This window comes from Lepus europaeus, chromosome 20 (assembly GCF_033115175.1).
Source record: "Lepus europaeus isolate LE1 chromosome 20, mLepTim1.pri, whole genome shotgun sequence".
NCBI classification, from domain to species: Eukaryota; Metazoa; Chordata; class Mammalia; order Lagomorpha; family Leporidae; genus Lepus; species Lepus europaeus.
This window is the reverse complement of record NC_084846.1, coordinates 56,098,585-56,115,506: the sequence shown is the minus strand read 5'-3', so window position 1 is coordinate 56,115,506 and position 16,922 is coordinate 56,098,585. Positions and strand designations below refer to the sequence as shown.

General features: G+C 48.4%; 1 protein-coding gene across 2 annotated transcripts in view; it reads left to right on the top strand.

Moving 5' to 3' along the window:
- The window catches only part of CDK14 (cyclin dependent kinase 14), a 614,674-nt gene that overhangs the window by 451,136 nt on the left and 146,616 nt on the right, over nt 1–16,922 (top strand). For both annotated transcript variants that reach the window (XM_062178077.1, XM_062178078.1), the window contains exon 11: nt 6,129–6,192. In XM_062178077.1, coding sequence (XP_062034061.1) covers nt 6,129–6,192 — 64 coding nt within the window. The remainder of the gene's footprint in view (nt 1–6,128; nt 6,193–16,922) is intronic.

The following is a 16,922-nucleotide window of genomic DNA, read 5'->3' as shown; positions in this document are numbered from 1 at the left end:
GGCAATGTGTAACCAGAGGAACGTGTGAATGTGCATGTGTCTGAGGACGTGCTGTGGGAGTAGCCAGGCGCCTGATGATCTGCAGTGATGCCTCCTCCACCTCCTCCACCCCTCGGCACCAGCCACCCCCTCCTCTTTGCAGAGCCCACTGCCCTTCCTGGCTTCTTCCACAGATGCCCTGTGCCTACAGACACGAGCTGGATAGAGAATGAAGCGTTGACTCAAGCAAGCAAGAGGCATATGTGAGGCTCTGCATTCTAGAACTGGCTCCCTTTGTCGTCCCCTTCTATCTTCGGCCATTCTCGACTTCCCGCTACTTCCATCTTTCCCTTTAACATCTGTTTTTGCAAACTCTGCTGCCTTTTCCACCACTGTATTCTCTAAAATTTCCTTGTCGCCTGCATCCACGAGGCATTAACACCTTGGCTTCTCACCTTCGGCCCGCCCTGTCCACAGCACATCCACTGTGCTGTTCAGGGAAGCGTGAGAGCCACACGGCTCCTGCACGTTTCCGCTTGGCCGTTGTGTGCCTTGCTGGAGCCGGCACAAGCAGCCTGAGGGTTGGGAGTTCTGTGTTTGCGCTGGCTCTTCTGGAACCCTGTATCATCTGTCCCAGGGTCGCGAGCGTAATGTCTCAGCTCAGATCTGCCAGGACACTTCACAAGCTTCTTTTAGGATTTCTCATTGAGTACCCGCCCCCACCCAAAATCTCCTAGAACTGGAAGTGATACAGCTGTGAAGCAATCATCATTTTAGAGGTAGCATATGTGTGGACTGTCACGGTTTTTTTGGTTTAAAAATCATACTGGGGTGCTGGATCGAATTCTGGCTTCTCTAACTTTTTTTTTTTTCAAAGATATATTTTAGCCGGCGCCGTGGCTCAACAGGCTAATCCTCCGCCTTGCGGCGCCGGCACACCGGGTTCTAGTCCCGGTCGGGGCACCGATCCTGTCCCGGTTGCCCCTCTTCCAGGCCAGCTCTCTGCTGTGGCCAGGGAGTGCAGTGGAGGATGGCCCAAGTGTTTGGGCTCTGCACCCCATGGGAGACCAGGATAAGCACCTGGCTCCTGCCATCGGAACAGCGCGGTGCGCCGGCCGCAGCGCGCTACCGCGGCGGCCATTGGAGGGTGAACCAACGGCAAAAGGAAGACCTTTCTCTCTGTCTCTCTCTCTCTCACTGTCCACTCTGCCTGTCAAAAAAAAAAAAAATCAAAGATATATTTTATTTATTTGAAGGACAGAGTTACAGAGAGAGGTAGAAACACAGAGAAAGAGAGGTCTTCCATCTGCTTGTTCACTCTCCAAATGGCCACAACTGCTGGAGCTGAGCAAATCCAAAGCCAACAGCCAGGAGATTCCTCTGGGTCACCCACATGGGTACAGGGGCCCAAGGACTGTACCATCTGCCGTTGCCTTCCCAGGTGCACGAGCAGGGAGCTGGATCAGAAGTGGAGCAACCGGGACTCAAACCAGAGCCCACATGGGATGCTTGTACTGCAGGCCGGGGCTTTAACCTGCTGAACCACAATGCCAGTCCTACTTCTCCACTTCTGATCCAGCTTCCTGCTATTGTGCCTGAAAAGGCAGTAGATGATGGCCCAGGTGTTTGGGTTCCTGCTGCCCATGTGGAAAACCTGGATGGCATTCCTGGATCCTGGCTTCAGCCTTGGCCAGCCCCAGCTATTGTAGGTATTTGGAGAGTGAACCAGTGGCTGGGAGATCGCCTTGTCTTTCCCTGACACCAACCCACCAGCACTCTGCCTTCTGCTTAATTAGTTAATTAAAATACCTTCAGTTATTTGGCTTCTCTCAGTTCTCCCAGAATTCCCCAGACACTGGAGCAGCGCTCGTACAAACCTCAAGCCCTGAAGCGGGAGCCCAGCACCTCCCACCTCGTCTCCTCAGCACACACTTGGGAGCCCATCATTAGCTGCATCACGGAGGCCAGAGCCCTCTGAGCAGACTTCTCGGTCCCCTGGACAGGGCGGACTTTGTCTCTCCCTGCTCTGCTTACACCCCAGGCATTCTGGGAGAAGTCCCCCAGGCCTGCCTCCAGCAACACATGGCCTGTGCCGCAGCAAAGAATAGAAAATGTGAGAACTTGTGCAAACATGAGTGGTTTGGAAGAGGGGGAGGTAGATCTTTCTGACAACATTGGTTCTTGAACTCTGGTCCCCCGAAGTCTGGAGTTCCCTTTTCTTCTCTTGTGTGTAAAGTAGATAGTGCCATGGAGGGCCCTCTCCTTGGTGGCTGTCTCCACCTGACATAGAGGCTGTGACGGGCAGGATTGTGCTGCACCTGCCAGCACCCAGGAGACGAGTCCCTGCCTTGCTTTTCTTAACAGAGGCGCCCTTCTGGCTGGTGTCGGTGTATGGACGGGCAGCGTGAGGCCATTCTGAGTGTTATCTTTGTCAGCAAACATACACGGAGGGTTCTGAGTGTGTGTCCCAGTCCATCGAGGCTCTGTGTCTGGATTTCCACACGTCCTGCACATTGGCCACCTCACCCTTGGGGGCACTCACGTCGTTTGCATGGCCAAGAACTAACCTCACTCACTGTCTTCCACCCACTTGCTTCATCTCCTGTATTTTTTATGTCCACTAACAACTTCTTGTTCTCTTTAAAAACAGCAAGACACACACTTTACGCTGGGACTCGCCGTGCGCGGGTCCACACGGACAGACGGAACAGGTGTCTAACAAGACTGTACACGTCTCTACCTTGCGCACCTCCCTCCGATGTGTTCCTTTCCTCTCTCATCCTTTGCAAATGATTTCCCGCCTCCCTGCTCCTTTGCCATCCGCCTCTTATTCCGGCCAACACTTCTCACGTGCTCCATGGAAAGTGGAGGGACAGGCTCGGGCTCTTCCCTCAGGTGCTCCTGTCTACTTTCTCAGGGAACTTTACGCGCCCCTGAATGGGCCAGGTAGCCCACAGTTTGAGAAAACCAGGAGCAGAGAGGAGACGCAGGCTCTGGGATTCTGCACCTGTCCTCGGCTTCCCATGCCATAGTTCAGCTTTCGTACAGTCAGGTGACCTTCACTAGGTGATCCGGACACACCGGGCATTCACGCATTCCATTAGTCTTTCATTCATTCAGCGAGGCAGTCCACATTTACCCATCTGCTTCTGCTGTCAGACACGCTGTAGGCCCTGTGGGTGTGAAGAGACATATCCTGTTGTCCACTCTGAGGTCCATGGTCCAGTGGGGAGAGGCAGATGATAACCAGGCCGTGCTGAAGTCCAGTAAACAGGCGATTACACAAAGCACGCAGAGCCCAAGGAAGCAGAGTCCAGAAAGTTTCAGGAACCGGTGACGCTGGAGCTGAATGTGGAGAGAGGTGAGGGTGCTGCTGGCCACGCCAGGGGCAGGTCCTTGAGAGGAGGAAACCCCCGTGAGAAGGGTGAGAAGGCGCCGGGTGTGAGCAGCCCTGCAGTGTGTGGAACTCCTCACACCCAAATGCTCGGCTGTCACTCCCTCCCCTTCTGTACCTGGACATGGTGTCCCTACCGTCCGCCTCAGGGCTCGCTCCTGGCACCCCACCCGTCCCGAGCTCATCACTGGCCCTGTTCACCTGCCTCCCTAGACCAGCAGCGCACCTCAAAGCAGAGCCCACATCCTGAGGATGTGGTGTCAGCCTGATGATCGCCACAGGGAGGGGGATAGGTCAGGTGCGTGGGTGCAAGGTGACGCTGCCAGGGTGAAGGTGTTGAAATCGCGGTGTCCTCTGGGTTCACGCATGCGGGGGCCACACTCTGCATGGGGATGGTGTGCCCCATGCAGTTCTTTCTTCACTGTTTTACTTGTGAAATTCTAGTTTTGACTTACAAAGAAAGACTCTTTCTCCTTCTAACTTAAAAGTGTCTCGGTAGTGGAATTTTTTCACCTGTGACAACAAATGGTACTCTGGCGGCAGAGACACCTCGCACTCCCTTCCCCTGGCGCACAGGCTGCCAGGCCATCGTTGCTAATCATTCATTTAGCTCAGACCGCCCCTTCCAAAAAGGCTTTTACAGGAAACAGAATCAATTTTTAATTCTTCCTTCTCCTCTGCCAACTTTCTATCTACTTTGCATTTCCTGTGCAAATGGTCCAGGAGAAGAATTTGAGGTCTGGAATCTCAATAGTCAACTCTGTAATTGAAAAAAAAAAAAAAAGTCTTATGTGCTTTTCCTGGTAGTTTTTATGAGACTAATTCCCCCGAAACCCAGCCCTGGAGATGGGTGGGGATAATGCTGAGGAAAGAGCTTGGCTCACGCAGGTGTTGTGGGAGCAGGGACAGCCCAGTTAACAGTGGTGTTTTTATTAGGAGCAAGAGAGCAGGGGTCAGGTTCCGGCTAGACTTTTCACTGTTTATAAAACAGTCCGAGGGTCTGCGTCGCCTCGCCTGTAACCTGTTCCTGTGTCCAGGAGGTGATTCTGAGCTGAAATGCTACAGTTATTTCCGTAGAGTCTCTTTGTCTTTCATGCAAAATTCAGTGTGAGAAGTGGAGCATTCCCAGAGGAGCTGTGTGTGCTGCCCAGAAACCTGATTGTGTCCTTCTCCGGAAAGAATGCTTGGAATGAGTGAGAAGGAAGGGGCAGTGCCCGTGCACAGACTGCTAGTGCGGTCGTCCGTGTCAGAGACAAGGACTCGCTCTCTTTCCCTGTCCGACAGCTCTTCCTGCCTCCCCGCCTGTCTCCTCCCTCTCCTACCCAGCCCATCCTAGTGCAACCTCACTTGGGTCCGTCTAGCTGTTAGTGTTACTGTTAACATGTACTTGCACAGTTGACCAATTAGGAAGTCAGGGAAGAACCCTGTTACCTCATTTGCTGATTGCAGACTCAGCGTCGGTGCAGAACATAGTGACATACGTTGCCCCCCAGTCCCCTGATTAATGCACCCACTGTGTGTGCCACCCTTTGACCCCTGCTAACCTGGTGCATCGGTAGTCAGGGCTCGGTGATTCCTTTTGCCGAGCAGAGCAGCACCTGCTAATCCTCAGGTGCCTGCCCTCCCTCCTCCTCCTCTGCCAACCTCTGGCTGCTTCTGATGTCTCCCTGTTTGCCCGTCCTAGTTTGAGTGACAGCATCTGGCACTGACCCCCTTGAACTTGGAGTCAGCATGGGAAAAGTGTGTGGTTTAGGTCCTTCCACGTGGTGGGCGCCTCCCTGACCTGACCCAGTTCTCCGTGAGTGCACGGGTGCTTTGAGTAACATCCGGTATTTAGAGTGCTTACTGCAAGTAGGTGGTGTTCACACAGACAAGGTGCTGTCGTTCCTGCCCACTTTACGAGTGAGGATATTGGGGCTTGGGGATGTTATGTCATGCCCAGGGTTACACGAGGTAAGTAAAAGAGCAAGGACCGAGCCCAAGGGGACTGCCAGCAGCATCCGGGCTCCCAGCCCTTCCAGTGTGGTATTCTCAGTCAGTAGCTGATCACGATGGGTAAGTAAGAGCAGTGGCACAAGGGACTGAAAATTCAGGGGGATGATGCCCTGTTGGGTGTGGGCTTGGATGATCCTTGAGCTCCTTCCTCCAGCTCCAACACCGTGGTGGTGGAAAACACAGAGGGAGAAGAGAGATAGAAGTCTGGAAAGGAAAAGGACAGCGTCTCAGGACGACAGGGAGTTGGCAAAGAAGAACCTGTAAATCACATAGTGAGAGATTTTGGCTGCCCTGGGAGAATCCGAGCGTGCTAAGCTGTTGAGCATGCTTCCTCAGACCGGAGTGTGGGGGTGAAATGGTAGCATTCTCAGGACTTGAGTGATGACCCGTGTGACAGTGAGTGAAGGGCAGAGGCTCGTGGGAGGATGTGGAGGGACGCATGGTGCACGTGTTGCATTAGCTCTGTGAAGACCACAGTTTGCCATTCAGTTCCTTAGCCTGCTTGTTAAATTTGGACTTGACAAAACAGAGCAGATTTAACTTGTCTCACCGCATTCAGCTGTGGGACACAGAGATTCATCCTGGGTGGCTCTTTAGCTGGATCTGTTTTTGCTGAAATAAAATCTCTGGCACGTGATAATGGAAAAAAAAAAAAAATTCCAGAGTTTCATAGCATACGGTGAACTGTTTTCTACACTTGAGGCTTCTGAGTGCTTCAGAAATAATAAGTCTGTTTCCACTGTTTCCTGCTCCCCACCAGGTTCTTGGAACCCCGAATGAGGACACGTGGCCTGGAGTCCATTCTTTGCCGCATTTTAAGCCAGGTATGTTTCACTGACTACAAATCGCCTGTATGCAAAGGGTGGATGCGCAGATGTTCCCGCTCAAGTCACACCCTGCCTGGGAAAACTCTGGCTACTCCTGCCACTGTGTGTTGCATCCATTTGTGGAGCTGCCCTTTTCATTTCCACAGTTCATTCGTCTGTAAGACAGACTTACTGACATCCCTCCAAGACGTTGTCAGCACATCTGCTTTCATTTGACTGATCATGCAGGAATTCTGTTTCGTCATCAGTTAGCCTAGCAACCATGTCTGTCATGGATGATAAATTGGGGTACTACAATCTATCTGTGTCATGTCTGGTAGTAATATACTAGGAAAAGTTTGAAATTGTAAAAAAGGAAACATCACATTTTATTTACTTTTATGAAGCTGACAATATATGATTAATCAGTTGGCGTTTGTACAGTGTTTGATGCTTTTGAACATAAAATATATAAACCTCTAAACTGGAAATCTGAGAGAAAACGTCACACTTTAAAAATATGTTGTCACTTTCCGCGTCACCAGTAGGTGGCAGTCATGAAACTTTCAGTTTCAATAATTACACTTAAAATCTCAAACTTGCTTTGTTTAGTTTTATTAGGAGGAGTGGAAGGTTAGGAATTTGAAATTCAGTAAATACAATGAGAGGAGCGAATTAATTATAAAATAATTCTCTTGTTGGTTGCTGGGTTTTTTTTTTTTCTCAGTTACAAAACATAGTTTATGAAATGCAGACCCACAATTACTACAATTACTGGAAGGGATTTTCTGGAAGAGCTGATGGCCCATTACCCTCGAGGGAAAGGAGCTATGAATAATTTCTGTGAAGGGTGCCGGAATATTCTTTTTGTCCTCCTCCCCTCTGTTGGGGGACCATCAGGAATAGATTATCAATTCTAAAGAATGGCTGGGTTGGGGAGACTACTTTTATTCTTACTATTTTTCTTCTGAAAGTGTGCAGTGTGCTGAGCATTCTTTTATCTTCTTCAGCTGCCCCAAAGACTCTTTGTACTTTCACTGAAAATTCTCAATGACTTCTATGTTCCGAAAGACTGTAAGGACTTAACAGTTTAAGAGGGGTTCCTCTTTATTTTTTTTAACCGAGCAAGAAGAATCCCCTAATGGGTCTACTTTTTCCTAACAAAGTCGCAGTGAAGAGCACAGCACTTTATAAATATTGCAGTCGTGAGCTTTTAAAGAAGGTTGGCTTCCTCATGTTCGGACCTAACATTTTAAGGCCTGGTGAAGTAGAACAGGAGAATTTACAGACGGTTTCCAGTGAATCGAGTTAAGTGCAGAAAGGAACAATTTAGATGGACATTTGGCCTGCCAAGTTTCTAGACTAGACACCATGGGGTAATTTGTTAATTTTTGTAAAGAATTATTTATTTATTTGAGAGGTATAGTTACAGACAGAGGGAGAGACCGAGAGAAAGGTCTTCTATCCACTTGTTCACTCCTCAAATGGCCGCAACAGCTGGAGCTGGGCAGATCTGAAGCCAGGAGCCAGGAGCTTCTTCTGGATCTCCCACGTGGGTGCAGGGGCCCAAGCACTTGAATCATCTTTCACTGCTTTCCCAGGCCCTAAGCGGAGAGCTGGATCAGAAGAGAAGCAGCCGCAACATGAACCAGTGCCCATATGGGATGCCGGTGTGGCAGGCGGAGGAGGCTTAGCCCATTATGCCACAGTGCTAGGCCCAATGTGTTGATTTTAATGTGACTAGAACTTACCTTTATCACTAACACACAAAAGCATTTATTAAATGAGTTCTGGGAAGTACTGTAATGCAGTGCTTAAGCTAAGAGATTGTGGACCCCTTGCGACCTAGGACTGTGTGTACATCATTCACATTTGGTGTTCAGTAAATGCCTGCTGCTCTCAGTTATATTGGATGTGGAAACCAGACTGTTTGTGTGACTCCTCAGCTGGATGCACACAAACTGGAACCTGGTGTGACCGAGTCATTACGTGTCACTGCCACAGCAGACGTGCAATGTGCGGAAGGCGTGGGCTTGCAGAAGAACACACTTAGACGGTGTGGCGCCGCTGATAGCAAGAGACCTTACGGGCAGAGCCTGGCACTGGTGGATCCCAGTGGCTGTGACAAGTGCTTGCAGAGCTGGCTTGGTGGGGCGGCTGGGACGAGACGAGACACTGAGGCGAAGGAAGCCTCAGTGCCAGCGGTGCTTAGGTGGAGCACCCAGCTCCTAGCAGAGCCTGAGTCTGTGACTCCTGGACCTCGTACGCCAGGGGAGGGAGACACACATCCCCATGGGAGGCAAAGAGCAGTGCTAGGGCCCACCTGCCCCCCCACCTCCATGTTCTGCCCAGACAGTGCCTTAGAAAGTCCCAGGGAGGGAGCAGTCTGAACCACGAAGACAGACTTTGTACAATTCTTTTTAAATCTTTTTTTTTTTTTTGACAGGCAGAGTGGACAGTGAGAGAGAGACAGAGAGAAAGGTCTTCCTTTTGCCGTTGGTTCACCCTCCAATGGCCGCCGCGGTAGCGCGCTGCGGCCGGCGCACCGCGCTGTTCCGATGGCAGGAGCCAGGTGCTTATCCTGGTCTCCCATGGGGTGCAGAGCCCAAACACTTGGGCCATCCTCCACTGCACTCCCTGGCCACAGCAGAGAGCTGGCCTGGAAGAGGGGCAACTGGGATAGGATCGGTGCCCCGACCGGGACTAGAACCCGGTGTGCCGGCGCCGCAAGGCGGAGGATTAGCCTGTTGAGCCACGGCGCCGGCCTTGTACAATTCTTTAGTAGCGAATAAACTTAAACAGTCCCCAAAGTCAAGCCATATGGAAAGGAGCATGCTGCAAAGCTTCCCCGCCCCCCCCGCCTCTGCTCCCTATCCGCCCCCTCCCCAGGTCCGCAGTTTGAAACTTTCTTATGTTTTTGGCCCTTCTGTCAACATAAGAAATCATAGGTGAGTGTATTTTTATTGTTTCCATGTTGAACACAATTCTGCATTTTGTTTTCCTCATGATGCATCTTGTGGGTCTGCTGGTGTCACTTCACAAAGGAGGCCATCACGTCTTGGAACCTCATTCTGTGTTGCGTGGATTCAGGCTGTCCCCTAACCAGGGACATTTGGGTCGTTTCCAGTGTTTGGTTGCTATAAACATTAATGGCAAGAGTAACCTCGTATGTGTATAGACACGTACACCTGGCATGGACGCAAGTATATCTGACAGATAATTTAGGGGAGATGGAGCTAAAGAATCTGGACGTGCAGTGATTATAATTTTGAGCACTGCATTGTCCAAGGGGGTTGGTGCCCATCGCTCTGTCACCAGCAACGCGGACCGTACTGCCTCGCCACTCTACAGCGTGTGGCCAGACTTGGATTTTGCCAGTTAGATGACAGAAGAAACCTCAGTGCAGTTTAAATTGGCTCTTTTTTACCATGCGGTTGAGGTGTTTTCACGTTGTTCCAGGTTGCTTGCATTTGCTTTTCTGTGAACTGTTTGTGTCTTTCCCCAACTGCTTTATTTTTAGTGTACAGTAGAATTGTATATTATTTCCTTGTCAATTGCTAGGAATTCTTTTTATTTTACAGGAAATATTCCTTTATCCATGAAAAGCTTTCGCTTGTCTGAGATTTCTTAAAATGATCTTTTGACATTTTCAAGTGAAAGTAGTCCTCACCCTTCTGTCCCTTTTACTTGCCTAACTGAATGCATTTTGCCTCAAGAAGAAAACCCCTTGGTGTTTTCAAAAGATGTAGTTCCTGCTATAGATAAACTTGTATATATAAATTCTGCTACATATATCTGCCTAAGAAAATGCAGTTCAGTTTCCAAGTGGATTGTTTTATGATTATGATCCTGAATCTAAAAAGGTGAATCTCTGTTTTAACATATTCTAACCTAATTATCAAACAACTATTTTGAAATTAACTTATACTTAATTTCTATGGAATAAGTTAAATCAGTTTATTCAACAATATTTGTTGAGCACCACCTGCATGTCTAGGGACTGGGAAGGTTTCATTGAACACAGAAGATCCCTCTCAGGAGGGACACAGAGTAAGTAAGCTACATAGCTTATCATAGAGCGAGTAAACTATGCAGGGTGTCAGAGCGAGCAGACGGTGTGGACCGTCACAGAGCCAGTAAGCCGTGTAGTGTGTCAGGCGGTAGGGAGGACCGTAGAAGAGGAGCGTGCAGGAAGTGCCAGGGAAGAGGGCACCGCACCGCAGCGTTTCAAGTCAGGTAAGCGAAGAGGGCTGCACTGAGAAGCTGATGGTGGCCGTCAGGAGAGAGCAGAGAGGACATCAGGTGCAAAGGCTCCCCGGGGAAGGAGAGGAGGCAGCAGGGACTGGACCCCGAGGGCTGCCCTGACTCCATCCTCACTCACTCTGTGGCAGGGAGAAAGCGCTGGAAGAGCTGGAACAGGGAAGCACGTGAGCCGGGGTGCGTTTCGGTAGGGTCACCTTGGCTGCTGTACTCAGAAGCGGGGGCCAGAGCAGAGCCCTTAGGAAGCCACAACGCCGGTGTAGGGGAGAGAGAGTGAAGTGAACCCTGAAGCAGCAGCCTTCTCCTGTCCACTGCTCCATTTATCTCAGAATTTCACATGCTTCTCCCTTGGAAAGGACAACAAAATTCGAGAAACTTTTAAAAGACAGTCATCAAAACAGTGAAAGACCAATTTTCCTCGGCCGTGTTCAGCCTGCATGTCTCCTCTGAGCTGTGCCTTAACCTCAGCTTCCTCCCACAGCACCCAATGGTCATGACAAGCAATGCTGCAAAGTGCACGTGTGCGTGTGTGTGCATGTGCAAGTGCACACGTGCGTTACATGCAATGACGCTAACCTTGGAGACTGCTCTTCCCATCATCTACTGCCGTTTCACTCTCTCTTCCAAGAAGCAGGAAGTTAAATCTCTTTCCTTCTTTGAACGCAGCTGCATCCTGTTCCTTCCCCTCCCCCTCAAGGTGCTGAGGTCGCCTCTTTTCAGAGTAGGTCTGTCTCCCCCTTCCTTTCTGTCTCTCACACCAGTGTCTCCTTCCGTCGCTCTCAGGATGCTTGTGGTGGTACAGCCTGACGGGTGACAGGTTCTTAGCGCTGTAGTCATTTTCTCACTTGCGGTCAGCTTTCTCTAATGTCACCCATCCATCCACCATACGATTAAGATGTGTTTCTGTGAGGCTGTTTCATAGTTAATAGCTCGTGTGGCCCCAAGAGGCTTCCCTGTGAATCCCAGGATCGCTGCTCCTGCCTTCTCTCACCTGCTGACCCCACCCACAGAGCAGGGTGGCTCCCAGGCCCCTGGTACAGTGAGCCTTGACTTTTGTTGTTGTTATAAGGCAGACTTGGCATTGATTAAAGAACAGAACAAAACACCATGTCTTCCATCCGTGTTGGAGATTACATGGGCTCTGTGGAACCGTGGTAACCCTAGATCAGGGCAAAATGCACGTCGACATTTGAGGTTCCCCAGGCTGGCAGAATCAGAGAGGACCGACGGAGGATTCTGCGAAGGTGTTGGGATTTCCTGCTGTCAAAGAGAACTGCCGGGCTGCTGGAGCTCGCAGTGTGCGTGGAGTCAGTTGTGCTGTCCCTGTTCAAGCAAAGGGAATGTCTGAGATGCAAGGAGTCCCTCTGTCCCCTTGCAAGGCTAGGGACCTGAGGTTCACAGGTGTTTAAAAAAAATTCCCGGGTGGGGGGGGGAATCCATTGTAATCCATAAGCTGTACTTTGGAAATTTATATTCATTAAACAAAAGTTAAAAAAAAAACCCACAAGCTGCAGTCAGAGGTAGAAATACATGCTGGGTCTCCCTAGGTCTCAGCTCAGGTAGCCCCACTCTCCCCACCATGTATATCCAGTAGTGTTGTGGGTCAAAATTTCTTGTTGACTTTTTCAACAATGATGTACCAACAATTGGTCTGTTTTTGAAAATCAGGAAAGTAGAAAGGATCTGATCTCAGTATTTGGTAAAATAGGTACACAAACCTCAAAACACTCTGTATAAATTGGTTTGGTGCCAAAATAACATGTAGACTACATGTATGATACTTCAGCTCTTAAACCCTTCCCCAAAAAAGGGTCACTCAACAGCAATTTAATGATGGATTATTGTTCAGAATTCACAAAGGAAGACACTGTAAAGTTTTAGGAGAAAAAAAAATACTTCTAGACCAGAACCAATTAAGAATAATGAAATTTAGAATAAGATAAATTCTGTTTTCCAAAACTGAGCAAAAGAACAGGGTATTTCTAGAATGATTATATAATACCTAAGGGGAAGTTCTCCAGCAGAGAGGACGGTTAAGTAATGACGCTGTGGTGGAATTAGCGTGTCCTACGATGAATGAAGTAAGGTAAATACAGAATGTGCAAGTGGAGACATCGTGGGGAATAGCAGTGTTTTAAACATACTGTGCCCAGAAGAAGCCTGCAAACACATTGACCTCATTAAATGCGGTTGAGATCAAGATAGGGACTTATTGTATTAAGGCTTTGTAAAAATGGGTGGAAAAACCCCCTGAAGCCCTGCCTATTCATAGGACTCACTGGGGTCCCCAAACCAAATGATCGGGAATGTTTAGTTCCAGAGGAAGGAGCCCATTATTTCAGAAATAGGAGCCTACAGTGATGGCACTACACACTTGCTGTTGTGTTTCACTATTTACACAGCTTTAGAATGTATCTCATTTGATATTTAGAATAACCCTGAGTGGTTGTTATGTTACTTTCCTACTATTATCAGCCTATTTTATAAAGAAACTAGGAAGCTGAGGCTCTGGAGGGTGTGTGGCTTGCCCAAGGTCTCACCTCTCCACTGTGCAGCAGAGCCAAAGCTCAAATCCAGATCTAAGCCTGGGGCTCTTCTTCAGAGAGCTTTCCTGCCTGCAAACAGAACCACGCGGGAGAACTGGGCTCTCCGCAGCTCTGCCTATGGGCCTCTGGGAAAGACCTGTGCCTTCTTGTAGATGCCATAACCCACCCTGGACAGTGGGGTGTGTCCTGACGCTCTTTAAACATGTGCTTCCGGTGACCTGTGAACTCAGCAATGCCCTCAGCCGGTGTGCAGTTGCAGACATACGGGCCTCGGTACCCAGGATGGGAGTTGCCCACTTCCATCCTCGGCAGACTGGAGGAGGTTGAACCCTCAGTCTTCATTCACACTCTTGCTTTTCCTGAGGCTTTAAGAAAGGGATGGAAATAGTGTGGAAGCCATGGGACGCGTTGTTGGGATGGGGTATTCCATGCACCTGCAAGCCACGATGTCGCCCCACGCCATCCAGCCTTCAGTGAGCAAAGTGAGGCATGCAGAGATTCCTCCCCCTTCTCTTCTAGAAGAAGCATGTCTGCTCCATGCAGCCATAGGCCTCCTGTGGACATTAAATGAGAAAGCCTATTTTTACATTCTCCTCCTTATTTGTTACTTAGTTCTATTCTGTCTATTTTTAAGAAGATTTGAGCCAGCTGACACAATTGATATAAAAGTGCTTTTCAACTGTTACAGGCATGCAGCTGCAAGATAATCTTTTTATCATTTATGCTATATTCTCTGCCTTGTATTTCCTTTCCCGTATACTCTTTGCATCCCACCTCAGGACTCATTTTTAATTTTTAATTAATTAATGTTTATTTGAAAGAGATAGAGATGTCTCATCTACTGGTTCACTACTCAAATGCCTACTACAACAGCTGGGCCAGGGTGAAGCCAGGATCCAGGAACTCAATCCGGATCTCCCATGTAGTTGGCAGGGATCCAGTTACTTTGGCCATCACCATTGCCTCCCAGAGCAGATATTCACAGGAAACGGAATCACAAAGGGAGCTGGGACTCCACTGATACAGGATGCTGGTGTCCCAAGTGGTATCCTAACCACTGTGCAAGGACTATCCTAAGCCTTCTTTATGTCTTTTTATTACTATTTTGTTGATAGCAATGTAATGATCATGGGTTATAGCTAAATACACAAGGATAAAAGTATTTGCTGGCTATAAGAGTGGACTTTAAAAACTATTATGCACACATCTCATTCTTGTCTCAGATTGTATTGCTGACAACCCCGTGAGCCTGCTGGATGCGAGTTTAGGAGAGTCCCCTGTACCTGCTGTCAGCCTTTCCTCCTCTCTCCTAGCCACATAGTGGAAAAGCCAGTTAATCAGTAAATGTATGAGCCTGGTGGCCTGGTGAATTTTATGGAGCAGAGGAAGTGAAAACTGGAAGCATGACCAGGAGGGAAGACCGTTTGACGTTCTAACGGCAGTCGTTCCGGTAGGGCGCAGGTGTTGCAAGCCAGACGGCCAGCGCTGGAGTTGAGAGTCTGTGCTTCAGTCAGCGGCAGCTGCTTTCATCTGCTCGCGAGCCGGGGCTCTTCCCAGTGTTCGCTGGGTGCCAGCAGTGCTGCACGCGCGGGAGGTACAGTCGTGAACAAAGCAGACAAACGCCTTCCTTAGGAAGCTTACCTGCTAGAGAGGTGACTGATGGCAGACAAATTACAAGTTCCAAGAGTGGCTGGAGACGGGTGACCCCGGGGGAGCAGCCAGAGATTTAGAGGGACAGGTGCTTGGAAGGCCCAGGTAAGAACTGGGATTTTATTTGAAGTGGGAGAGGAATCATTGGCGGGTTCTGAGCAGGGAGGAAATCGATGTTTCACTTTATCAAAAGGACCCACTGGCAGCAGAAAGCCACAGACCTGTTTCCGAGCTGGCATCTCAAGTGTGGCTCCTCTTGATTGGTTGTTTCTGCCTGCAGCCCTGGGCTGAGGAGGTTTTATCCGAGCAGCTCCTCACTCAGGGGGAATCATTCTCACGCCAGTTAGTGATGCCACGGAAGTCGGCAGTATTTTCCCCTTGGGTCCACCGCCAACCAAGTATTTGATGTGAAATAAATCATACATATGGCCAATGATACGAAATAAAAATCAGTAAGAAATTGCCAAAAAGCTTGATAATCCCCCAAAACTGTAAAATAACCCCATTCCTCTCCAGTAGGTGCATATATGCAGGGGCATCCCCATCTGAATTTTAGGAGCCCATCTCTGTGCGAAGGGGGGACTCTGTATTGACTTTCTCTGTCCACTGGAGGAATTTCCCATCTGTTTTTCACCAGAGGGCCTCAGTAGTGATAGGGACCAGTTGAATGTCTAGAAAATGCCAGAAAAAAAAAAAAAATGGACTAAGGGTCAACACTCAAGGGAAAATGAAGTTCTTCTGACCGTAGACCTATTTTTAAAAATCTTGTAGTCATTTCACAATTCCTACTCTCAGTGGTTTGGTAAAATTCAGTTTAGGAGTTATCCACGCCTCACCAAAGTCAATTTGGGAAACTAATCTGTTAAGATTTCTCCAACTCTTCAGTAATTCTGTCCCCACTCCCCACCCACCCACAAGAATATTAAAATCCTTGTGTGTTGTGATTTAGTTAAAGTTGATATTAGAATTAAATGAATCACAGATAATTTTTAGAGTACAGAAGGAAATGTCATCTCCTTTAAAGTTAAATAAATGATTGAGTTGTTCTGTACCAATGTGTAGCTTAAAATGACCATATACTTTTACTGCTTTTTAAAATGCATAACTTGAGATTTTATATTTATCCTGTTTACAAATCAGTGCCAGCAAGTGTATAACTAGAAATCTATATCCTCCATAACTCCCGATTCTGAACTTTTAGGTCCCTCTCCAAAACCTTTTTAAGAAATTCAAGATCTTAGGAAGGGAAGTGAGAAGTTTGAAAGTTTGATTTTAAACAAGAAAACTTGATCCCTGTTTTCCAGCTGGTTCTTGAACTTAGTACCTTGCCTAGGAAACTGTCTCTCCAGGAAAGAAGTGGAACCCATCTAGGCCAAAGGCTTAGGGTCACCACTGTGGCATAGCAGGTTAAGCCTCCACCTGTAACACCAGTATCCCATATGGGTGCAGGTTCAAGACACTGCTGCTCCTCTTCCAATCCAGGTCCCTTCTGATGTGCCTGGGAAAGCAGTGCAAGATGGCCCAAGTGCTTGGCCCCCTGCACCCACATGGGAGACCCAGATGAAGCTACGAGCTCCTGGTTTCAACTTGCCCCAATCCCAGCTGTTTTAGCCATTTGGGGAGTGAACCAGCCTATGGAAGAGTCTCTCTCTGTCTCTCTCTCTTCTTGTCTGTAGCTCTGCCTTTCAAGTAAATAAAAAATAAATCTTAAAAAAAAGGCCAAATCCTTGCACAACTGTTCCACCCAGCTAGTGACTGCACACAGTGGGGAGCAATGTGTGGCTAAGTAAGTGGTTGAACCGGGGTTAAGAATGAAAGATGTTCTGGTTTTGGCCCCTGGAGATATTGAAAGCCCAGAGAACAGCATGGCGCTCAGTAATTTGAGAATTTTTCGTATTTGAAAATTCTTGGAAAAATTTTGAAAAGCATTTGGAAAATGATGCCTGTCTGCATTAAAAGGCTCTTCATTATTTTTGCTGAAGGATAATCTAAGCACCCCTCCCCCAAGGTCCTCCGACTTCCAGGCTTCTCAGCTTCTCCTGGCCATAAGAAGTGACAAATTCAGTTTTTGCTGTTGTTTAAGCAACGCCTTGATGGGTTTCTTCAAGACAAATATAAAACTATGGAATAACAACTTATCTGTGATATGGCGAAACCAAGGCACAGAAAGTATATGTCATGTATCCAGGGTCACTAGAATGTGCAAGATACATGCCTGGCATTTTCTAAAAACACACAGATTGTTTCTCCTAGACATGGAAGGGGAAGGCCCTCTGGCAAGTAGAAAGAAAG